Below are 20,832 nucleotides of genomic sequence, written 5' to 3'. Positions count from 1 at the left end.
TAAATATTATTATTATTTTTTCATTGAATCACTGTGAGATACAATTACAAAGATTCATGATTGAGTTTTAGTCATGCAACACCCATCCCTCCACCAGTGTTCATTTTCCACCACTAATGGTGGAAAATGTACAACCCAATATCCTTCCCACCACCCCCACCCCCACCCTACCCCCTGCCTCTATGGCAGACAATTTTCTTCTTACTCTCTCTCTACTTTGGGGCATTATGGTTTTCAATACAGAAACTAAGAGGTTATCATGTTTGGTCCTTTATCTACTTTCAGAACACATCTCCCATCCCAAGCAATCCCTCCAACCATCATTGACTTAATGATACCTTCTCTATCCTAGCTGCCTTCTCCCCAGCTTATGAGGCAGGCTTCTAAACATGGAGAAACCTTCCTGGTCCTTGTCTCTACTATCTTGGGTTTTAGTCTCATATTATATTATTTTATATTCCACAAATGAGTGCTGTCATTCTATGTCTGTCCCTCTTTCTGGCTCATTTCACTTAGCATGATACTCTCCATGTCCATCCACTTATAAGTAAATTTCATGATTTCATCTTTCCTAATAGCTGCATAGTATTCCACTGTGTAGATATACTAAAGTTTCTTCAACCAGTCATCTGTTCTCAGGCACTCAGGTTGTTTCCAGATTCTGGCTATTGTGAACAGTGCTGCAATAAACATATAGGTGCAGATGTCATTTCTACTGTACTATTTTGCATCCCTGGGATATATTCCCAGAAGTGGTATTGCTGGGTCATATGAAAGCTCAATTTCTAGATTTTTGAGGAATACCCATATTGTTTTCCAGAAAGGCTGAACCAGTTTGCATTTCCACCAACAATGAGAGTCCCTTTCTCCCCACATCTGCAACAGCCCTATTCTTTTTGATGTGTGCCAGTCTCTGTGGTGTGAAAGGATATCTCGTTGTTTTGATTTGTGATCATTAGTGATATAGAGCATTTTTTCATGTGCCTTTTGTAGTAGGCCACAATCTTGCCCTATCACTTCATCTCCCATCCATAATTTACTGAGTTATGTAACAATGTCTGCATGGCACATATGTACACTTGAAACTTGCTCTTCCTCTTGATTTTATCATTAAACCCAACTTTTTTTCCCCCTCACAAATATGTTATAGCCTAGCAGAAGCAAAGAGGAGTTTATCAAGCTGGCTGCCAGTTTTCAGCTACGATGGAATTTCCTTCTCACCACTGTGAGCAAAGCCATGACTCTCTGCCACAGGGAGAGTTTTGGTAAGTCAGAGAATGCCAAACAGTTTGCATTCTACCTTTTCATGGAGTTAATATTGTACAACTATTTCCCACATTACCGGGTAGAATTCAATTGTCTCTTTTGCCCTTTTTATTTAAAATACAACATGAAAATCCATACCAAACCGTACTAATCTTTTTGATTTTTAGCTCCTCATTCTAGAGCTATAAAGGCCATACCTGAGTGTCTGGAGTGTTAGATAACAGTGCTGGGAGTCTAGCCCAGTGCCTCACCCAGGGGAGGCATATGCCCCATCACTGAACCACATCTCTGGTCATTACAATTTGTTTAAAAAGTGACATGACCGGTGCTGCAGTGATAGCACAGCAGGTAGGGCGTTTGCCTTGCATGCGGCCGACCCGGTTTCGAATCCCAGCATCCCATATGGTCCCCCGAGCACCGCCATGAGTAATTCCTGAGTGCATGAGCCAGGAGTGACCCCTGAGCATGGTCGAGTGTGACCCAAAAAGTAAAATAATAATAATAATAATAATAATAATAATAATAATAATAATAATAATAAGTGACCATTCATCTAAAAGACACACCATGTTTTTCCTATTCCATCACCATTGGGTGTACAGAAGCTTCCTTTAATATTTTTAATTAGCATATAAAGGAGGAAATATATTTCACTACCCGCCTGGGTTCTCTGGATAGTCTAGTAATGAAATTGGCATTAGACCAATTAACAGGAGAAAAAGCAAAGTATTACAAAGTATTATATTAAATGTAGAGGTCCCAAAGTTTGGAGCCCCCATAATAAGTAAGACAGTTGAGAATCAAGTGACTGATATGCCCTCTGCTTGTGGAAAAGGATAAAGAAGTGGGACTTCAACAGGGAGGTGGGCAATTCATCTGGTTCAAGAAGAGCAGATGTTTGGTGATTAGATGCCTGTTTTGCTGAGCCCATAGGTCATATAGATGCAAAGCTGTTATAATTCATGGCTCTTTTTCTAGGTAGGAACCCTGTTGTATGTTTTTGTAGGTAGTTAATGGAGCAGCAAACATTTTTCTGAACCTGCTGGTACTTGATTGTGTTTTGTACAAACAATCATCATGCTCAAATGAGTATAACTACCCTGAGTACCACCAGTAGTGCTCTTCAAGTACCAAGTGGGGAACAATCCCTGAACACCTCTGAGGGTGACTCAAAAACCAAAACATGTTTTGTGAAACAACACAAAACATGTGCCAAACTGGCACATGTTGTGATCAGAGGCCTCTCCTCATGGCTATATCTCAGGAAAGATCTCTGGGCAGACATGTACTCACTGACAAAGCTCGAGATTCGGTTGGAAATGGTGCTGAGTGCAGGACAGAGGGCAAGGGCAGCCCAGGGGCTACTCTTCTCATGGTCTGCAGCTGGTGCTATTGACTATTAACAGGGATCAGTCTCCTGGGTTGCCACAGACAAACCCAGCAGCCAATGGTGTCCATAGCTGGTCGGCCCTAGGTCCCATCCTGGCAATGCCTATGGCCCTCCATGTTCCCAGTTAGAGGATGTTGCCTCCTTTTTCTGAGCCCTGAGGTCCTTTCCATCATGGCAGGTGGTTCCCACAGTTCCTGCAGCAGTCACTAATGCTAGCTCTATGCAGTCCACATCAGAATCTACAGTTATGAGATAGCTAGTGGAGGGGCTGTTACAAGTTTGTGGTTGTTTTCAGTTTGGGTACCCAACAACCCATTCTGCTCCCCTTCAGTGCTTTGTCATATTTTGAGAAAGAGCCCCAAAGAAGACCACTGAACTGGACAACAGAAGGATTCTTCCTATCCCTCATATATTTAACATTCAGAATGATCACTGACAAAGTTGCCGTCATAGACAGATGGTGGGAAGAGTGATGTTCTTTTCCACATTGTACAGTTTCTGGTCAAACTGTCTTCCTCTAATGAGGAAGGCTGTCTCTGACATCTGTGTCACAGAGTGGCAGAAGAGAGTTGTGGGGTAGGAAGTGGCCTTCGACTTTCCTGTTCCACTGAACAGGTATTTAGTGTGTTGCTATAAAGTGGTGGGCATTGTCCTGGTTACTAAAAACTTTGCCTCCCTGAGCTAGCAGTCCTAGGATGAGAAAGTACTACTCCAGATTACTACCAGATGCTTTAATGGTGGGGGATGTGGGACAAGAAAGAGAAGGCAAGCCTTTTCTAAATCCATTTTTGCCAGGATCTCATTTGCCAATTGCTGCTGCAAGGCATCTGTAAGATACTCCCATTTGTAGTAGGGCCTTCCTTAGATTAAGACCCAACATGACCACTTATGCTAGTGCTCTTCCAGATCAAAGTGATAACACACAGTTCATATGCTGTCCCCAGAAGAAATCCAGCCCAGGAGCTGTTTTTGCTTTACCCTGCTGCCTTCTCTGTATGTTCAGGGGAGATAAAACTATCAACAGCAAAAATTCTTTCCTCTAAATTAGATCCTGGTTTCTCAAAGTTAAATCTATACCAGGAGTTTGCTCCCAGAGTTATTGGTCAGATCTATTCTAGACCTGCCCTTGCCCTCCAGCAGAACCAGTCTCTCCCCGCAGATCCATGAGAAAACGGTGACTACTGTCTAAGATTTTTGAAATGGTAAGAAAGCTCCTGTACTCCTTTTTGGATCATCTCCACTTATCATGGCCCTTCACTGTTTACCACTGTGCCAGTTGGAGCACATTGATGATGATGCAGCTGATTATCATTAACTGTCTACATTATTTGTAGACAGTATGTAATATTATTTTGTTGTTTTGAATTCTCCTTTGACTGTTGCACTATCTTGCTAGATCTCTCATTAATTGATAGATTTTAGAAAAAAATTAGAGACATAAAATATTTGCCAAGTGTTAGTTTCTTAGCTAGATGAGTTGTGGTTTTACTGTCATTTAACAATTTTTTTTATCTCTGGGGCTGGAGATAGCAGTAAAATGTGCTTTCATCCCTAGCACCACATGCTCCTCTGTTAAAATTACCTCTAATGGTTGAAGTAGGACTGCTCTTCCTCTCTGCTTCTCCACAGAACATCAGTTAACCTCTTCCTTTGGGGCAGAGAAAAGATTTGGGGAGTCAGTATCTGCTTACCTACTGCACAGTGTCCCCAATGGGGACTGCTATAGCCTGTGAGAAAGATGGGGGTGGTCCCCCTTCCTTATCTGCTGCCACACACACAGAGCCACAGAGAAGTATCCTCCAGTCTCAGAAGTACAGCCCAGACCTCTTTGCAACCCTTGCCCTGCATGCCAGTCACAGAAGCTTGGAGGTCAGCATCCTGTCCCTCACATCTTCCATTAGTTGAGTCTTGTGGCTGCTTTCACACTTCAAGTTGACATAAGATAGATTAACAGGAAGAAATGAAGATCAAAGGGTTGGAGAGATAGCTCAACAGGCTGAGAGTGTACTTGGCATGCAGGAGACATGGGTTTGAGCCCTTGTACCCTGAACCCGAATGGGAAGACTTCCCCCAAGCGTAGAACAGGAGTAGCCCTGAGCTACCACTGGGTGTGACCCAGACATAAACACAAAAGAAGATCAGGGTTAATTCCCAAAGATAGGAGGCTCAAAGAAGAGACCTAGGCAGCAAGTCTTGATGCCTTTTATAAAAACACAAAACAAAACAACAAAACAAACCTGTCACAATTTGACAAGACAAAGAAGTTTTGGCTTAGGGTATAAAGTTGTGAGGCAGTGAGATATGTCAATCCCATTTCTCAGCTCAGGTGCAGGGATGGGACATTTCACCCAGGATGGTTACTGCCTGCAAGATCTTAAGGACATGAGGACATCACCTCACCAAATATCATTGGCAACTTCCCAAGTAGTAGTTGGTTTGGCAGAGCGGCACATTTAGAGGTTCTAATTTCACTCTTCTTCAGGTTGAAGTTCTCTTCCAGGCCCAAGCTGCCATTTCTTTCTGACCAGAGACTTCTGTAGTGGGTTTCCTTGGTTCTCTGTACATGGGAAGGCTGCCTAGGACATACAGACCCAGAAACATTGCCACTTTCTCAGTGATTTATCAGTGTACATCTGTTTGTCTACCCATCTCAATTTATCTATACTCTAACCATTCGGGTGTCTTTGCCTTAAATGTAGGCTCCTGGCATCTATTTCATTTGCTGCTTCTGGAATATGTGATTCACATTCTTCAGTCATACATGGAAGAGGAGGAGGAAGAGGAAGAGGAGGAAGAGATAGATGTGGGACAACTCAGGGAAGTGCTCCCAGATGACCAACTTCTCATCCAGCCAGATCAGGCACTTTTCCACCCTCCAGACTCTTTGCCCACTCAGGAGTGTGCAGACTCAATCCTGGACCTGCCCCAGGTGACGCTGAAGCATGTGAGCCAGAGCCAATGTCCCGTGGGCGAGAGCAGCGTGACACTCAGGGTCCTGGGCTTCCTCACGGACACGGACACAGGCAATAAGGTACAGATACGGGCCTGCCCCCACCCCATGTTCCTGGTGTTCAAACAACAAGAAAGGGGTCTCATGGAATCTTGGTTTTCAGCGATTTGGCTGAAGTGATTCTAATGACTCATCTGTGAGCTCTGGTCAGTTGGACACTCACCTAGAATGTTTAAAGATCTAGAAAACTCAGTCTGCTCTTCCGAGAGCTTAACCGACATGGTTAGACTAAGTGAGCAATAGCTTCCTACTAACTGTTTATCTGAAATATCTCTGCATTCAAAGAAAGGAATTACTGAATAGTTAGAAAAAGAAGGATTTAAAAAAGATGGAAGCAGGGTTGTTTCTTGAAAGATATAAAAATGTGCTGTTTATCTAACACTGCATATCTATATTCTTGAAGTCCTATATTCTTGCAAAGTGTTATTTTCATAGCATGAATGAGGAAACAGGCTCACAGAGCTAAATGAGGTGTACAAGTAAACAGAGGAAGAGAAACTGGGGCCCAGGCCTCCCGACCTCAAGTGCTCCCTTCTCCCTGTAGATCAGATAAGGGAAGTCTCTGTCCCAAGAGCAGGATAGACATTTGAGAAGTCAAAGGATTGGCCACTGAGTGCTGTGCAGATGGGCCGGGCCAGGCAGGAAACAACATAAACACCTTCACTGAAGCTGGGGAAGTGACTGAGCTGATTCAAAAAGATCCCAGCAGTTCTTTTGTACTCGTTTCTAAAACTCATGCAAACAGGGGGTAGGGCGTTTGCCTTGCACTCGGCCGACCCAGGTTCAAATCCCAGCATCCCATATGGTCCCCTGAGCGCCGCCAGGAGTAATTCCTGAGTGCAGAGCCAGGAGTAACCCCTGTGCATCGCCGGGTGTGACCCCCCCAAAAAAAACAAAAATAAAACTCACGCAAACATTTGAAAGCTTAGCTCCTTTGCATATATAGATATAGATATGTCTATAGATATAGATAGATATGGTACCACAAGAAATCTAATATGAGTAGATAGCAGAGACCATTGAATGGGAGTGTCCTCCACTTGGGTTCATCATGGCTCTGGTTATGGGAATGAGGCACTGCCTGAAGCTGTGCATGATCCATGCCTGGAAATGATTAGAAACTTCCAGAAATATTTCCTTTCGGTTTTTTTTCTTTCTTTTCTTTTCTTTTCTTTTTTCTTTTTCTTTTCTTTTCTTTTTTTTTTTTTGTCCACAGCCAGTGGTACTTAGCGGCTATTCCTGGCTCTCCATTCAGGATTCACTCCTGCCAGGTTCAGGAAACCATATGGTATGCCAGGGATTGAACCCAGATCAGCCGTGTACAAGGCAAACATCCTACTGGTTGTACTATCACACCCACCCAGGATATTTCCTTCCTAACAAACCCTTATTCCAGTTCTCCAAAGCACAGCAAGCATGCCTAAACATGGTTTATGTTCACAGGGCACATCTCTGAGAAACATTCTGTGCCGGGCAAAAAATGCTCTGATTGGGAGCAAGGGAAATGCATGCCTCAGGTTTTCAGAGTCCCTACTGGTAATGACTCTTTATCTTCCTTGTAAAAGTGAATTTGTAATTCCAGCTGTTGCTGATGCCATAGAGGTCAGGCCTGCAGGTGTATAGAAGCTGACCTGCCTGATAAGACATGAGACAGTGAAATACTGAACCCAAGTCAGGGCCTCCTGTGTCCGTGGTTGAGGGTTTGAGGGTGCTCTCTCTCTCTCTCTCTCTCTCTCTCTCTCTCTCTCTCTCTCTCTCTCTCTCTCTCTCTCTCCACACACGCGTGCACGCACACACACACACACACACACACACACACACACACACACACACACACCAGAATCTCTAACAGCTGGCAGTGGTAAGCTGAGCTGTGCTTCTTCTATAGCGTTGTGCAGAGTGTTGGAAAGAAAGGCATTTATTTGTGGCTCATTTTCTGCCTACTGGCCAGGGCAGAGCTCAGACACAAACCATTATGTATGCCCTATAGGGGAGAAAACATCTTCTCTTCTTTCCCAGCTAAATTCTTCTGAGTGGTTTAAGTAGGCCACAAGGCAGATTAATGAGAAAAAAAAATCTCCCTTCATTGACAGAGGCCCCATACATACAGAACCATCACGATGACCAAAATAACCAGTTCATACAAACCTTTATGACAAAGAAACAATTGCATTTGTGAGGAATTGGCCCATCAAAGAGACTTGTCTGGTGTAGGAAGGAGTAGGGATGTCCTGGAGTTTGTTTACTTAGTCCGTGGGACCTGCGCCCCCTCTACTTCCTGGCGCAGGAAGGTGATAAGAGAAGAGGCTTCTTGTTCTTTCAGCACTGTTTCTCACACAGCTTTAATTCAAAATAATCTACACATTCTTTCAGCATGTTTGTGGTTGGCTACCTGAGCCTTAGCGTTCCTCTGTCACTACAGTAAGTAGGAGTAAACATTTAACTCTGGACTCAGAAGGAAAGGGAGTGTGAAGAACAGACCCACTTCCCTGCAGAAATCCAGTAAGAAATGTTATGGCTTAGGCATCATTCCCTCAGCCACCTTGTCTAGTGACTAGCAGGTGAATTAAGATCACCCTCTTAATTATCTTTATTTCCCCGAAGTATGCTGTCATGGACTTTTATTCTCAAGGAAGCAGGTTAGATGTAAATTTTGAAATATTCAAGCCTAATTGGGCGGGGTGGGGGAGGTATAAGTAGATACAGTACATAACTTCCTGGAATCAATTCTACATCTTTTACTTGTTAGTGAGGATCTTGGACAAGTTACTATTATCAACAGGAATAATAGTACATAACTCTGTAGGCCTGTTATAAGGTCTAAATAGGGAAATCATTATAAAGTTCCTAGAAGATAGCAAACACTCATAAACACTAGTCATCATTATCATTTCTCCTTCACAGCCTCCTCCACTGAGCACCTTTTCTTAACACTCTCTTCTCCAATCCCTAACTCCTACAAAGTTCATTGCCAAGGAGTTTGACCTATATTTCTTTTGTGGAAATAATAGAGAAGATATTAAGTACGTAATTGAGCAACATAATAAAGCAATAAGAGCAGATAAATGTCAGATACTCCAAGGTAATATGCATTCAAGATTAATTAAACCTGCTTCTGTTCCTGCATGCCTGCTGAATTAGCTATAATGACTTTCCAACACCCAAAATTTCCACTCCTCTAATTTTCATTGCATTCATTTCTGAGCACTTGCACCCCTCATCAACAGAAAGCACACACTCTGTGTCCATCTCCATTCATCTGTGGCCAGTTCATGCCCCATTCAGCAGCACATCTGTGCAGCTCAGTTCTCTCAACAATTTATCCCTGCCCTACACCCATCCTAACAACCCAAGTCAGCATTTCAGCCCTAACACCCATCTGTCGCTCTTTACATTTTCACAACCCAAATAGTAAAATACAAGGTGTGTTCAAGAACAAAGTGAAAAACAATAGTGTTATTATGTACTCTTCTTTTAAAAATCACCATAGAGTTTTTCACCTTAGGTCACAACTGCAGTTAAAGATTTAAGTATAGCACTCACACACAAAATTTTAACAAGTGACACAAACTGGAGCGACAGCACAGTGGGTAGGGCGTTTGCCTTGCATGCGGCTGACCCGGGTTTGATTCCTTCATCCTCCTTGGAGAGCCTGGCAAGCTACTGAGAGTATCTCGCCCGCACGACGGAACCTGGAAAGCTACCCATGGCATATTTGATATGCCAAATACATTAACAACAAGTCTCATTTGGAGATGTTACTGGTGCCCGCTGAAGCAAATCGATGAGCAACAGGATGACAGTGATACAGTGACACAAACTCTAGAGTGAAGGAGAATCCTTCCCCCTTTATTTTGAGAGAAGAAAAGTGTTTTCTCATGAGATGTGATGTGGTCAAATTTAGAAAGGGTCAGAAATATACTTTTCTTAAGTGCATTCAAAGTTCTTCTGTGTGTATCTTCATCAAAATACTGGAAGGGAGAGTAGTGGAGAGGGGTGGACAGGAAGGGTTCAAAGTGGGTGAGGTGGGTGGGGTGGGAGATGAGGGGGGTGTTATTCATGAAATAAGACCAAGAACAAAAGAATGGTCCTGAAAAGAACCCTGCTCAGGGTTTGTCAGCTTCTCAAGACCCCAGAGAGAATGACAGAGTCCTTAATTCTCTAACGGAGATTTGCTCAGATTTACTGGAGATTGGGCATATGAGCTAATATCAAAATCTGCAAATCTCTCAGGTCTTTTACTGCCCAATCAAATTTTAATTTAACCCAAACTATTCCAAAGCAAGTTGTTCAACACATGTATAATAAAAAATGAACTCGTACTCTGCATGAATACATAAGTATATGACACACTCCATGCCAACTCTATGTGTACAATTTCAAGATTTCTCAGTAATTAATCCATAATTAACAATCAAATCTGAGTGTAGTTGCCAATAATGAAATGAACGGTCTTTAATTTAATTTAATTTTTTATGGTATTTAATTTTAAAGGAAAACATTATACACTTAATTTATCAAAGTATGAAAATTGGATTCAAGTAATATTAACTTCATTGTTATAACAAAAAAAGGATTTTCTTTTGTTAAAATTTATCCAACATCCTTCTCCCCTAAATTTTGTTTGTTTGCTTGTTTTGGGGGGTGTGTGCACCACACCCTGCAGTGCTCTGGAGTTAATCCTGGCTCTGCACTCAGGAATCATTCCTAATGGGCTCAAGGAACCATATGAGATGCCAGGGATCAAGCCTGGTTTGGCTGCATGCAAGACAAATGCTTTCTGCTCTACAATCTCCCTGGCCTATATTCTGAAGAAAAACTTTGGAGGGAGGGGAGGACTTTCTGGGGGTTGGGTACTTTTAAAAGATTAAGGAAGAGAAATACTTAAGTACAAATGGAACTACTTAAGGCCAACAGTTGTTTCCTCAAACGTGCTCCTGACAAAGTGAACCTAGCTTATTGGTAGCTATTTCTGTTCATGTTTTTGAGGACAACTTAAAGCATATTCCATTAACTTTGACTATTGTCACATTCCTATGCCCACTGTCCCTTTTAACTACTGATAAAGTAAACATGAACCTTATCTGAGGGACAGAAGGCAGGGTTCTTGTAGAGCATTGAAGTCAGCTGAAAATGTGGGGGTTGATATCCAGCAATGTAGGTGATGAGCACAGCTCCAAAGAGACCCAGGCACACAGTTTCCATCTTAGCTCTCCCTGCTGATTGGCCTTCTGTAAGGCCTCGGTAGAGGAGTACTAACTTACTCGCTGTGTCACACAAACACTTCATGCCCATTCCCTTTTCTGAAGTCAACCCAGCTGCCCACTCCCTAAAGCCCCACTCTCTCGCACCAGTTCTGGCTTGAGGTTGCTTATGTGACATTCTCACCAGATTCTGAATATCCTCCCTGAGAAGTTCAGATTGCCTGTAGTAAGAATAAATGCACCAGCTTCCCATTTAACTCCTAGGGTAGGGTCTAGGATATGGGAGAACTCAAACAACATGGGGCAGGCCAGAGAGTTAGTATAGGGGTTAAGGTGCTTGCTTTGTACAGGGCGGACCCTGGTTCATTCATGGTTTTTTGAGTACCTCCAGGAATGATCCCTGAGCCTAGCCAAAGGTGGCTCAAATTCCTTCCCCCCAAATAAAGTAAATAATTTTTTAAAATGGGTTCCACAACAAGGAATAGTACAACTTTCTTTTTTTCACCTTTTCCTTTCAAACATTTCTGACTCACAGCTCATCCAAGTATTGTTAGAAGACAAGACCACTTCAAGCAACATCGAACTCAGCCTTCCTGTGGGACAAGAAGCTCTGGTAACCCTCAGAGATGGACAGAGATTTGTGATTCACATATCAGATGTACCCCAAAACTCTGAGAATCTTTAATTCAGGGGTAACAATGCTAATGTGTAAGGCTTTGATTTGGGTAGAACAAGAAAAAAACAATTTTTTTCATTCTGAAAAAAAAATATTACATGCTAAAACTTTTATTTGGAGGATAAGGAAGGTTTTATGTACATAATAGGTATAGCATTGTTTTTTTCTTTATATGTATTTCACAGAGTTGAATTTGGTGAAACGTAAAAATAGATGTGGATAATAGTTTTCTGACTCTGTCGCTTTTCTTTGGGGACTTTCCAAGTATTTCTTTATGAAGACATCTCAGAAGAAAAATTTGAGAAATCTTGTTGGGAGGAAGGAAATGGATAGGTCTCCAGAGAAAGATAAAATTTGTGAATCCAAACTGGTACAATCAGTGAAAGGCCAGTGGTAATACTTTTCTTCCCTTTGGTAATACCACAGTGGAAATAGAATAAGCAGAGCCACTCAAACAATGTGGGATAGAAAAATGTGTCATTTGGTCCCATTGTTAGAAGCGTTAAATCTGCACAAAGAGTTTGGTTCATCATCAAACTTTTCAAGTGAGGCTCAGTTTTGAATGTCACTAGGTCTGTAGTGAATGAGAGCATCCTACTGTGTTACCTTGTATTTCCTCTCCCTGTTGCGCAACACTTAAAAATTTTGAAACTACAAATACTTCATTGTTAAACAAGATTCACCTTAACAAATCTGATTATATTTTCCCAATTTTTGTTTGTTTGGGGCACACTCTGAGTGGTACACGAGGGCTACTTCAGCCTCTATGCTCTGTACTCAACACTCAGTTTGTTGAGCTATTCATCCAGTCAACTTTCAATGATATTTTTAGCAATCTATGCTTAACATGATTTCTGACCCCCAGTCCAGGGATGTATGGCTCAGTACTAAAACCCTGTCTTTCGGGCATGAGACCACAAGGTTGATTCCCCAGAAGCCCAACACAGTTGAGTGTGATCCCAGCATCACAGCTGTTGGGGTCTCTTGTGAACAGTGTGACATGTCAACCAAGTGTGTGATCCCTTTGGCACAGCAATAATGACAACAACTAAGAGAGGGGAAGGGGGAAAAACAAAGATTTCTAATACAAGTGAAGATAATAGAACACATTTATTGATCTAGGGGCTGGAGAGATAGCACAGCGGGTAGGGCGTTTGCCTTGCACGCGGCCAACCCGGGTTCAAATCCCAGCATCCCATATAGTTCCCTGAGCACGGCCAGGGGTAATTCCTGAGTGCAGAGCCAGGAGTAACCCCTGTGAATCGCCAGGTGTGACTCAAAAAAGCAAAAAAAAAATTATTGATCTAATATTGTATAGGAAGTCAGGGACCAGGGAGATGGCTCAAAGAGCTCAAGTGTAGGGTGTGGGAGGCTTGGATTCAACCTCCAGCATGTTCTCTATATACAGAGCATGCACTTCAACCTGCTGAGCCATCTCTGCTGCCCCTGATGTACAATCACATTTCTTAACCTATCTAGCAGTAGTCACTTAGGAAAGAAGATCATCAACATTCCTTGGCAAACTGTTCCGAGACTGCTTATTTCTTGTTTGCTGGCATGCAAGTAGACCTGTGGCTGACGAGGTAAAGAACACAGACGTCAATGAGATTAAATAGTTTATGAATGGTGTATTTTGTTTGTATATTTTGGTGTAAATATACAGCTAGCTGAGGACTCACTGTCCTTGAGGAGAGGAGATAGAGAATAGAGGGCAAAGCCTTGCATGGGGCCAACTCCGGTTTAGTTCTCAGCACTGCATGCTCCCACCCCAGCACTTCCAGAAATGGGATCCTGAATCCAGCAAGGTGTTGCCAAAAAAACACCAAGAAGAAAGAAAAAGAAAAGAAAAAGTCCATCCATGGTAATTAAAGATAGTAGATGTTGGATAACATTGGGTTGTCCTTGCTCCTCCCACAGGGAGCTTGAGGTTTATTGAGCTACTCCCACAACAGTGCAACTGAGGCACATCCAATTCCATCAAGCACTAATAATCCTATATTGCTTTTCTCTTTCCTCAGCTAGTAATCCTTTTAAACAGTCATAGTAAATTTATTTCTTATAGTATTTCTAGCAATGTCATTTTAGTAAGAGATATATTAAGCTTAAAGTTTGGTTCTTCCTGGGGACATCTCACTATATATTCCAGACCATAGTCCTAAGGCCAGGTTAGTCTTTCCAAAGCTCAGCAGGGTCCTTGTTCAATTACTTCTTTTTGGGTCATAAAAGAGTTTGTCCATGACCATGCTCTTAGCTTATAGTTAAGTATTATGGTGCTTGGCTGGGCCCATTTTGATCCGAGGGTAGCTCACATCTTGCCTGGCTCCATCCAATCCCTCATTGGGAATCTGCTCTTAGAGTGCTAGGAACTAAGGGCAACTGAGGCTTAAGTCAAGCAAATATGGATGCCCAGGATTAAATATTATTTTGGAGTCAATTAACTCCCATGTTACAAAGCATAATATCAATTGTCTTCCTATGTCTGTACAAAAAGGACATTGCTAAATAAACCATGCAAAGGACAAAGAAGAAAGAGAAAAGCAATATAGGATTATTAGTGTTTGATGGAATTGGGTTTGCCTCAGTTGCTCTCTTGTGGGAGCGGCTCAATAAATCTCAAGCTCCCTGAAGGAGGAGCAAGGACAACGCAATGTTATCCAACAAGTAATTGTGATAGTTTCTTTGTGGGGTCAGAAGAGAGGCATGGGTATTCAGGAAAGGAGGGGAGAGGAGGGATTATTCTGGGCAGTGGTTACACAGCATGATCACCTTGTAGAAAGGTGCCACGAAGTTCATGTCCTACTTGATTGCTTCTCTGCACATGCTATGCATGAAAGCATACTGTCAATAAAAGATCGTCACACAGGGTTCAGAGACAGAGAAACATATCATATGTTTACTGATGGTAATGACAGCTACACCTACATCTCAGAACACAAATTTTCACTTGTGATGAGGATAAGTTGGAAGGCCACTAATATTCTGGAAGCAAACAGGCTTCCAAAAGTAGATACTAGATCTAGAATGTGCGTTGAAGCAAAGTGCTTCAAAGTTCTGTTTTTATAATGAACTTAAGTGTGTGTGTGTGTGTGTGTGTGTGTGTGTGTGTGGTGGGGGATGGGGTGTGGGGTGGGGTGATGCTGCTTTGGGCCCTGAGGAGCAGTGCTTAGGGCTATTTCCTGCTCTATACTTGGGAGAATGAGTTATACTGGAAATTAAACTGGGTTTTAATGATGATGGGGTCTGCTGCTAGCAAGGAAAGCACATACACGTGTGTGTGTGTGTGTGTGTGTGTTTGAATTTTGGGCCACACCTGGCTTATTCCTGGATCTGCACTCAGGAATCACTCCTGGAAGGGCTCAGGGCACAGTATGGGCTGTTGGGGATTGAATCAGCTGCAAAGCAACCACCCTACCTGCTGTACTATCACTCCAGGCCCTCTCCCTTCAGTTAGTGACTATGAGTTTAAAATAGTTGAAGGATTTAAAACTCATGACTTGCTTCCAGAAATATGGTACATTAGTTTATTCAAACTAACAGGTGACAACAACTGTATGTTCTGGGAAAAATATAAAATACCTTTGTAAATGTAACAAAAAGTTGATGTGGTACAAAAGACTCACTGGTCAAAATCTAAGAGAAAGTGGAACGCAGTAAGATTTGTTCCAAGCTATACAACTTTGAATTTCAGTTTTACTGAACCATAAAGGGTAAAGAGGGCAGTAGTCAAATGCCAGAACCTACTTAGGGTGGGAATCTTCTAGCAGACCTCACAAGTCAGAACAGCCTCAGAACTGTAACTCCAGGGAAGGGGCAAACAGACAGGAACCTACCCTGCTCTCCGCCAGGCCTCCAGCCTCATCCAGAAGATGATGGTCAGGGAGGAAGCGTTTCCTCTACTCTTCACATTTCTATCAATTGATCTAACAATTTTGTGGACTCAAGACAGACTAACAGGAGAAAAATAATTTTTAATTGTGTACCAATGGAGAGTCCACATTGGCTTGAAGAGCTGGAGACACCCTCTTGGACAGACCCTGAGAGAAAGAGACGGGTCTGAGACCCCAAAGCAGAGGTGGGTGATTTTCACGACCATTAAAATATGTTCATTGATTAGAGGTTGGCAGTGTCATACAGATAAGTCATGAAAATGGATTATTAGTAACCACTCTCATCTGGGCTAGAAGTTAACTCTAAAGGTTTGGATAAATTCAGGCTGGATTTGCAGGATGTGGGTATAAAACACTTAATAGTGCTGAGTAATTCATATCACATGAGGAAATACCAATACCGTCATTGTAATGTGATAGCTGAATGCTTGTGTCCCCCATGCCTAGTTCACTTGCTGAAGCCCGAGGTGCCAGCGATGTATTTGGAGGTGGGAACTTTAGGAAGTAACTAGACCATGTCATGAGGATGGGGACCTCGTAATAGGCTTATGTGGTGTCCTTAGTAGAAGAAAAGAGGGGAGAACACCCAGGAGTAGAGTCTACAAGCCACAAAGGGAGCCCTCAGCAGACACCAAACCTCCGACACCTGGAATTTGCACTTCCCAACCTTCAGTATCGTGAGAGATAAAGGTCAGTTTTAAAACCGTATTTTGTCTCACAGATTGAGATGACTAAAATTGCACTTTATCCCACTTTTGATGAAATTAATAAATTGATCAGAGTGTTCAGGCCTTGCCAGGCTGATCCATCCATTCTGAGTCCACATAACACTGTATACCAGTAATTTTACATATTCATTATTGTACCTATATTGCTGGTTTCTTGAAGGATTGCAAAGTCATGATGTTTTTACATGCTATGCTTACTTGAGGGATGTTAGCCAGAATTGCCCTAGAAAACAAATTTCCCCTCAACAAATATGTGAACACCCTTAAATATAATGCATAGATGACAAGCAAAGTAAATGCTTGAATTCATTTGCCTTTAAAAACAGGAAATTTTAGAAGCCGTGGAGAACACAACAAAACAAATCTTTCCATAGAACCTGTGCAGCGTGCCTGGGACCTCGTTCAGCAGGGTGTAATGTGGCTTCAAGACTCCCGTAGGAACAGCAGGACAAGAGGCATCTCCATGACCTCTGTTTGGGCCAATTTAAACCCCCTTCCCCCCCGCCCCCCGCCACTGAGCACGCAGATTGATGCGTCAGGCAATGGCATATACCAAGGATAAATAATGTAACATAACTTTGATATCTTACAACTTTATTCCTAGGCCAGAGAGAGTACAGCAGGTAGAACACTTGCCTCACACCCGCTCTTCACCCAGGTTCGATCCCGGGCTGTCTACAGTACACTACCTCCACCCCTAGTTCCGCCAGGAATGATCCCTGAGCACAGAGCCAAAAGTAAGCGAGCGCCGCAGACTATGCTCTCCGCCCCCCGCTCCGCAACACCCCCCCCCCCCCACACACACACACCCGGGCCTCAGTTCCTGGATACAATCCAAATTTCCACCTATTAGAGAATTCTTTGAAATTGGGGTACAGTCGAAAAATTCTCTGCCCATTCCATCCTGGCCACATTCTCTCTGGATCCTGAATTTATATGCAAACGCGCTCCCGGAGCTTTCAGATGAGCTGGCCTCAGTGCCCGCCTGTAGCTGCGTGTAAACTGGCTCTCGTCCACGGGGAGCGGGAGAAAAGACAGACTGTGGCACTAGATACGCTCGTGCTGGGTTTACCTTCACCGTGTGCTCACTTTCCTCAAGGCAGCCTTCTCCACCTGGGAACAGACTGCACGCTTGCTCACGCCCCTCCCGGCACGCACTGACCCTCGCCTCGCCTTCCTGGCCGCGCAGTGCTCTGCAGCATCCGCGCTTCCTAAGGGTCGGGACGCCCAGGGCTGCAGGGACGGGGCCCGAGGAGACGTGTGCTGAATGTGGGTCTGCAAAACCCGAACCGGCGGCTGGAGCTATAGCCCAGCTCCTCCCGGGAGCCCCAACTTCTCCGCGGGCTGCGCGGCGGCGGCGGCGGCGCCCCGGGGGACTAGGGCCCGCGCCCGGGAATCCTGCGGCGGTCGGACGCGCGCGGGGTCCCCGCCAGCGCCGCGCGGGGGCGCTGCCGCCTCTCCGGCCACTGCGCGCTGCCGGCGGTCCCCGCGGCTGCAATCGCCGCCTGCAAGATGTCGCTGCGGCCCGGGACCGGTCTCGCCTGGCTGCTGTGCTGCGGCGCCCTCCTGGCCCCGGCCGCGGGCTACGTGATCGTCAGCTCGGTGTCCTGGGCAGTCACCAACGAGGTGGACGAGGACCTGGACAGCGCGTCCACCGAGGAGGCGCTGCCCGCGCTGCTGGAGGACCCGGGCAGCATCTGGCAGCGGCGCTTCCCGGCCTCGGCGCACAAGGAGGACGCGCACCTGCCCGCCCCGGCCGGCGCCGCCCGCGCCCGGCCGCGCCCCGCGCCTCCGGGGATGTTCTCGTACGCGCGCGACAGCGCCCCCCGGCCGCGCCCCGGCACCGCGCGCTTCCTGGCCCACGCCAGCGCCTGGGGCTGCCTGGCCACCGTCTCGGCGCTCCACAAGGTGAGCGACCCCCGGGGGCTGCGGGGCGGGCGGGGTCCCGAGCCCGGGGCTGGGGGACGCAGAGAGAGGACTGACTGCGCGGCCCCGTGGCCCCAGCGCCGACTCTGCTAACCCCACCCGACCAGGTGGTGCCTTGGATGGAGCCTGGCAAGAGGTGGTGCCCCTGGGGAGGGGCAGCTGTCGGGCTTCCCGCCGGTGCCTGCGGGTGGAAGCGCCGCCCTGAGAGCGCGCGGTGCAGACGGGACTGAGCCGACGGTACCGACTGGACGCAGCAGACAGCACGCACGGGACCGAGCAGACCGAGCAGACAGGACACACGGGACCGAGGAGTCAGCACTCACGGGACGGAGCGGACAGCACACACGGGACCGAGCAGACAGCACGCAAGGCACCAAGCAGACAGCACATAAGGCACCGAGCAGAGGGCACAGGCAGGACCCAGCAGAGGATAGCGGTGGGGTGGAGCAGATACCCAGGGCCGCCCGGAGAACAGAAGGGACCTAGGAAATCAGTGCCCTTTGTCATATCCAAATAGACGAATGAACTTCCTGGTCACCAGCCATACCAAACATACCACCCCGCTTTTGGTCGGTGGGGATTTAATTTTAAGAATGTAATTCCGGGGATTTTTGTTTGTTTGTTTGTTTCCTTTTCTTTTGGAAGAGGTTTATTGGGCAACATGTATGAGTGAGTGATACCTGCAGCCGCATCCTCAGTCCAGATTTAACTCACCTGTTAGACCTAATTGGACCCTGTGCTGGGGGAAGATGTAGCACCCCTATGTCACTTCAACCCCTGCTTGTTTCATGAGAACTTTAATTAATAGTCTATAATTATTCAATGGGATATATTTCACTATTTATACATATAAGTATTCTGTAAAGTGTAAGTATATTTTATAGAATGTGAAGGGGAGGGCCACAGGTCTGCAGGAGCCAGAACTCAACTAACCAGTCCCAGGCCCCTGCCAGAGCTCTGGGCTCCCTGCTGTTCTCATCTCTGAAATTAAGTGTGAACTAGGGCACATTAATGGTCCTTTTGGACCTACAACGTCTTTAAATGACTTTATTCTGGTTGTGGCAATGATCTTAACTTTGTTGGCATTTGAGCCTGCTGGTTATGACCACATCCAAAAGGTCTTTCACAGTCATATCTTCATCTGCTATGAAATGCATCAACAAGATCCAGAACTTAAAGATTAAGTTGGGTGTGGTTTAAAACTCAGCTCATTTCAAGCATTTTAATGCCTACTGCTGGCGTATCAAAAATATTTTGTCATCTCTTCTTAGTAGAAATTCCCCATTCCAATACTGATTTTTAACCCAAGTCAAAAAGTGACCTAAAGTCAATAAATTCAGAGAATAACCTGTATGTGCTTCCTCTGTATGCAAAGGGCAAAGTGCAGCTCCTGGCAAGCCGAAAAAGAGACTGAACACAGTTGTATGATTGCTTTGGAGAATTCCGTAATTAAATCTTATAAGCTGAACGCATTTGTCTACCCATTTTGGAGAAATCTCTATTGTTGTCTATAAGATTCTGAGAATCTCCTGCCCCTGCGCCAGGCTGTCTTCACCGGGGCCCCTCGGAGGGGGGCGGGTTGAGTTTCCCTCCCTGTCCCAAGCAGAGCCCCAGCAGCTGAAAACCTCCAGAACCAGCCACAGCCATGCTCAAGGCCACTCTCCACACATTTGGACGAGCCTCACACATGAAGAAACCGGCAGAGGAACCCAGGTATGTGGGACCCATGGCTGAGATCTCCAAGCCTGCTCAGATCGGGACTGGGCCTCCTCCACCAGATCCCCCATTTTCCAGTAGCTTGGCAGTCATGCTCACAAACTGCTCCCCTGGCACCATGTAATCTCATCAACGGCCAAGATCCAGAGACTATAAAATGAAGCTCCCAGAAGAGAGCAATGCGGAATCTCGCACAGCAAAACCTGGCAAGCTACCTGTGGAGTATTCTATATGCCAAAAGCAGTAACAATAATGGGCCTCATTCCCCTGACCCTGAACATGACAGGGATAAATGGAGACTTTACTTATGCCCACTCAAGCAAATCGATGAGCAAGGGAAAGACAGTAATACAGTGTTAAGATTCTGAACTCATTTGTATGCTCAGTTTTAGAGAATTCCATAACTGTGCTCCTGTAAGACTCTGAATGCACTTGTATGCCTATTCTGCATGTAGAGTCTCCCTGTAAAACTGAAGTTCTTCCTCATCACACTTTTGTGCTCTACAGGGTAGAGCTATACAGGATAGCTCTACTTCTAAGAAAAAAAAAAAACAGCTCCTGATTTCTGAGGAATGTCCTGGGGTGAGGCAGGTGGAGGATAGTGTGTTGGACTCAGCAGCACTCAGGAAACCTGAGCCCTATTTGTGTCTGTTTGGGGATCACACCCAGGCTACAGGGTGATCATGAACAGAAATCGGTATAGCATGTTTCCCCCTCGGAGTACCATCACCTAAGAGGGCAGGACACCAACTTCCCATAAGTTGCTGACTACAAATAGTGAAATATTGATCACAGTAAAAAAAGATGTAGCTAATCAATGAAAGGGGTGGTGTGGCCTCAGAGAAACAATGATCAAAGTCCCAGAGACAGGGTGAACTGTTAAAGCTGAGTTTTCATTTCTTTCCCAGAGTTGGCAAACACTTCATGGAGACAGTGAAGGCTGGGGCGGGGAGGGAGCGGGGTGTGAACCTGTGGAGCAACTTGTGGGAAAGCTTTGAGCATCCCTACCACCCTTTGACAAATTTCAAA

At 45.0% G+C, this 20,832-nt stretch overlaps 2 protein-coding genes across 4 annotated transcripts in view; both read left to right on the top strand.

The window, feature by feature from the left end:
- Positions 1 to 11,555, top strand: part of RFX8 (regulatory factor X8) — a 72,458-nt gene extending 60,903 nt beyond the window's left edge. For all 3 annotated transcript variants that reach the window (XM_055123093.1, XM_055123092.1, XM_055123094.1), the window contains 3 exons: positions 1,151 to 1,265; positions 5,356 to 5,687; positions 11,406 to 11,555. In XM_055123093.1, the coding sequence (XP_054979068.1) occupies positions 1,151 to 1,265; positions 5,356 to 5,687; positions 11,406 to 11,555 (597 nt within the window). The remainder of the gene's footprint in view (positions 1 to 1,150; positions 1,266 to 5,355; positions 5,688 to 11,405) is intronic.
- Positions 11,556 to 17,515: 5,960 nt separating this feature from the next.
- CREG2 (cellular repressor of E1A stimulated genes 2) overlaps positions 17,516 to 20,832 on the top strand; it is a 37,574-nt gene continuing 34,257 nt past the window's right edge. Inside the window, exon 1 of the mRNA XM_004617929.2 lies at positions 17,516 to 18,069. Coding sequence (XP_004617986.2) covers positions 17,674 to 18,069 — 396 coding nt within the window. The 5' untranslated portion in view covers positions 17,516 to 17,673. The remainder of the gene's footprint in view (positions 18,070 to 20,832) is intronic.

Source organism: Sorex araneus, chromosome X (genome assembly GCF_027595985.1).
Source record: "Sorex araneus isolate mSorAra2 chromosome X, mSorAra2.pri, whole genome shotgun sequence".
In the NCBI taxonomy this organism is placed as follows: Eukaryota; Metazoa; Chordata; class Mammalia; order Eulipotyphla; family Soricidae; genus Sorex; species Sorex araneus.
The sequence above is the reverse complement of the archived record's forward strand: the minus strand, read 5'-3'. Positions and strand labels throughout refer to the sequence as shown.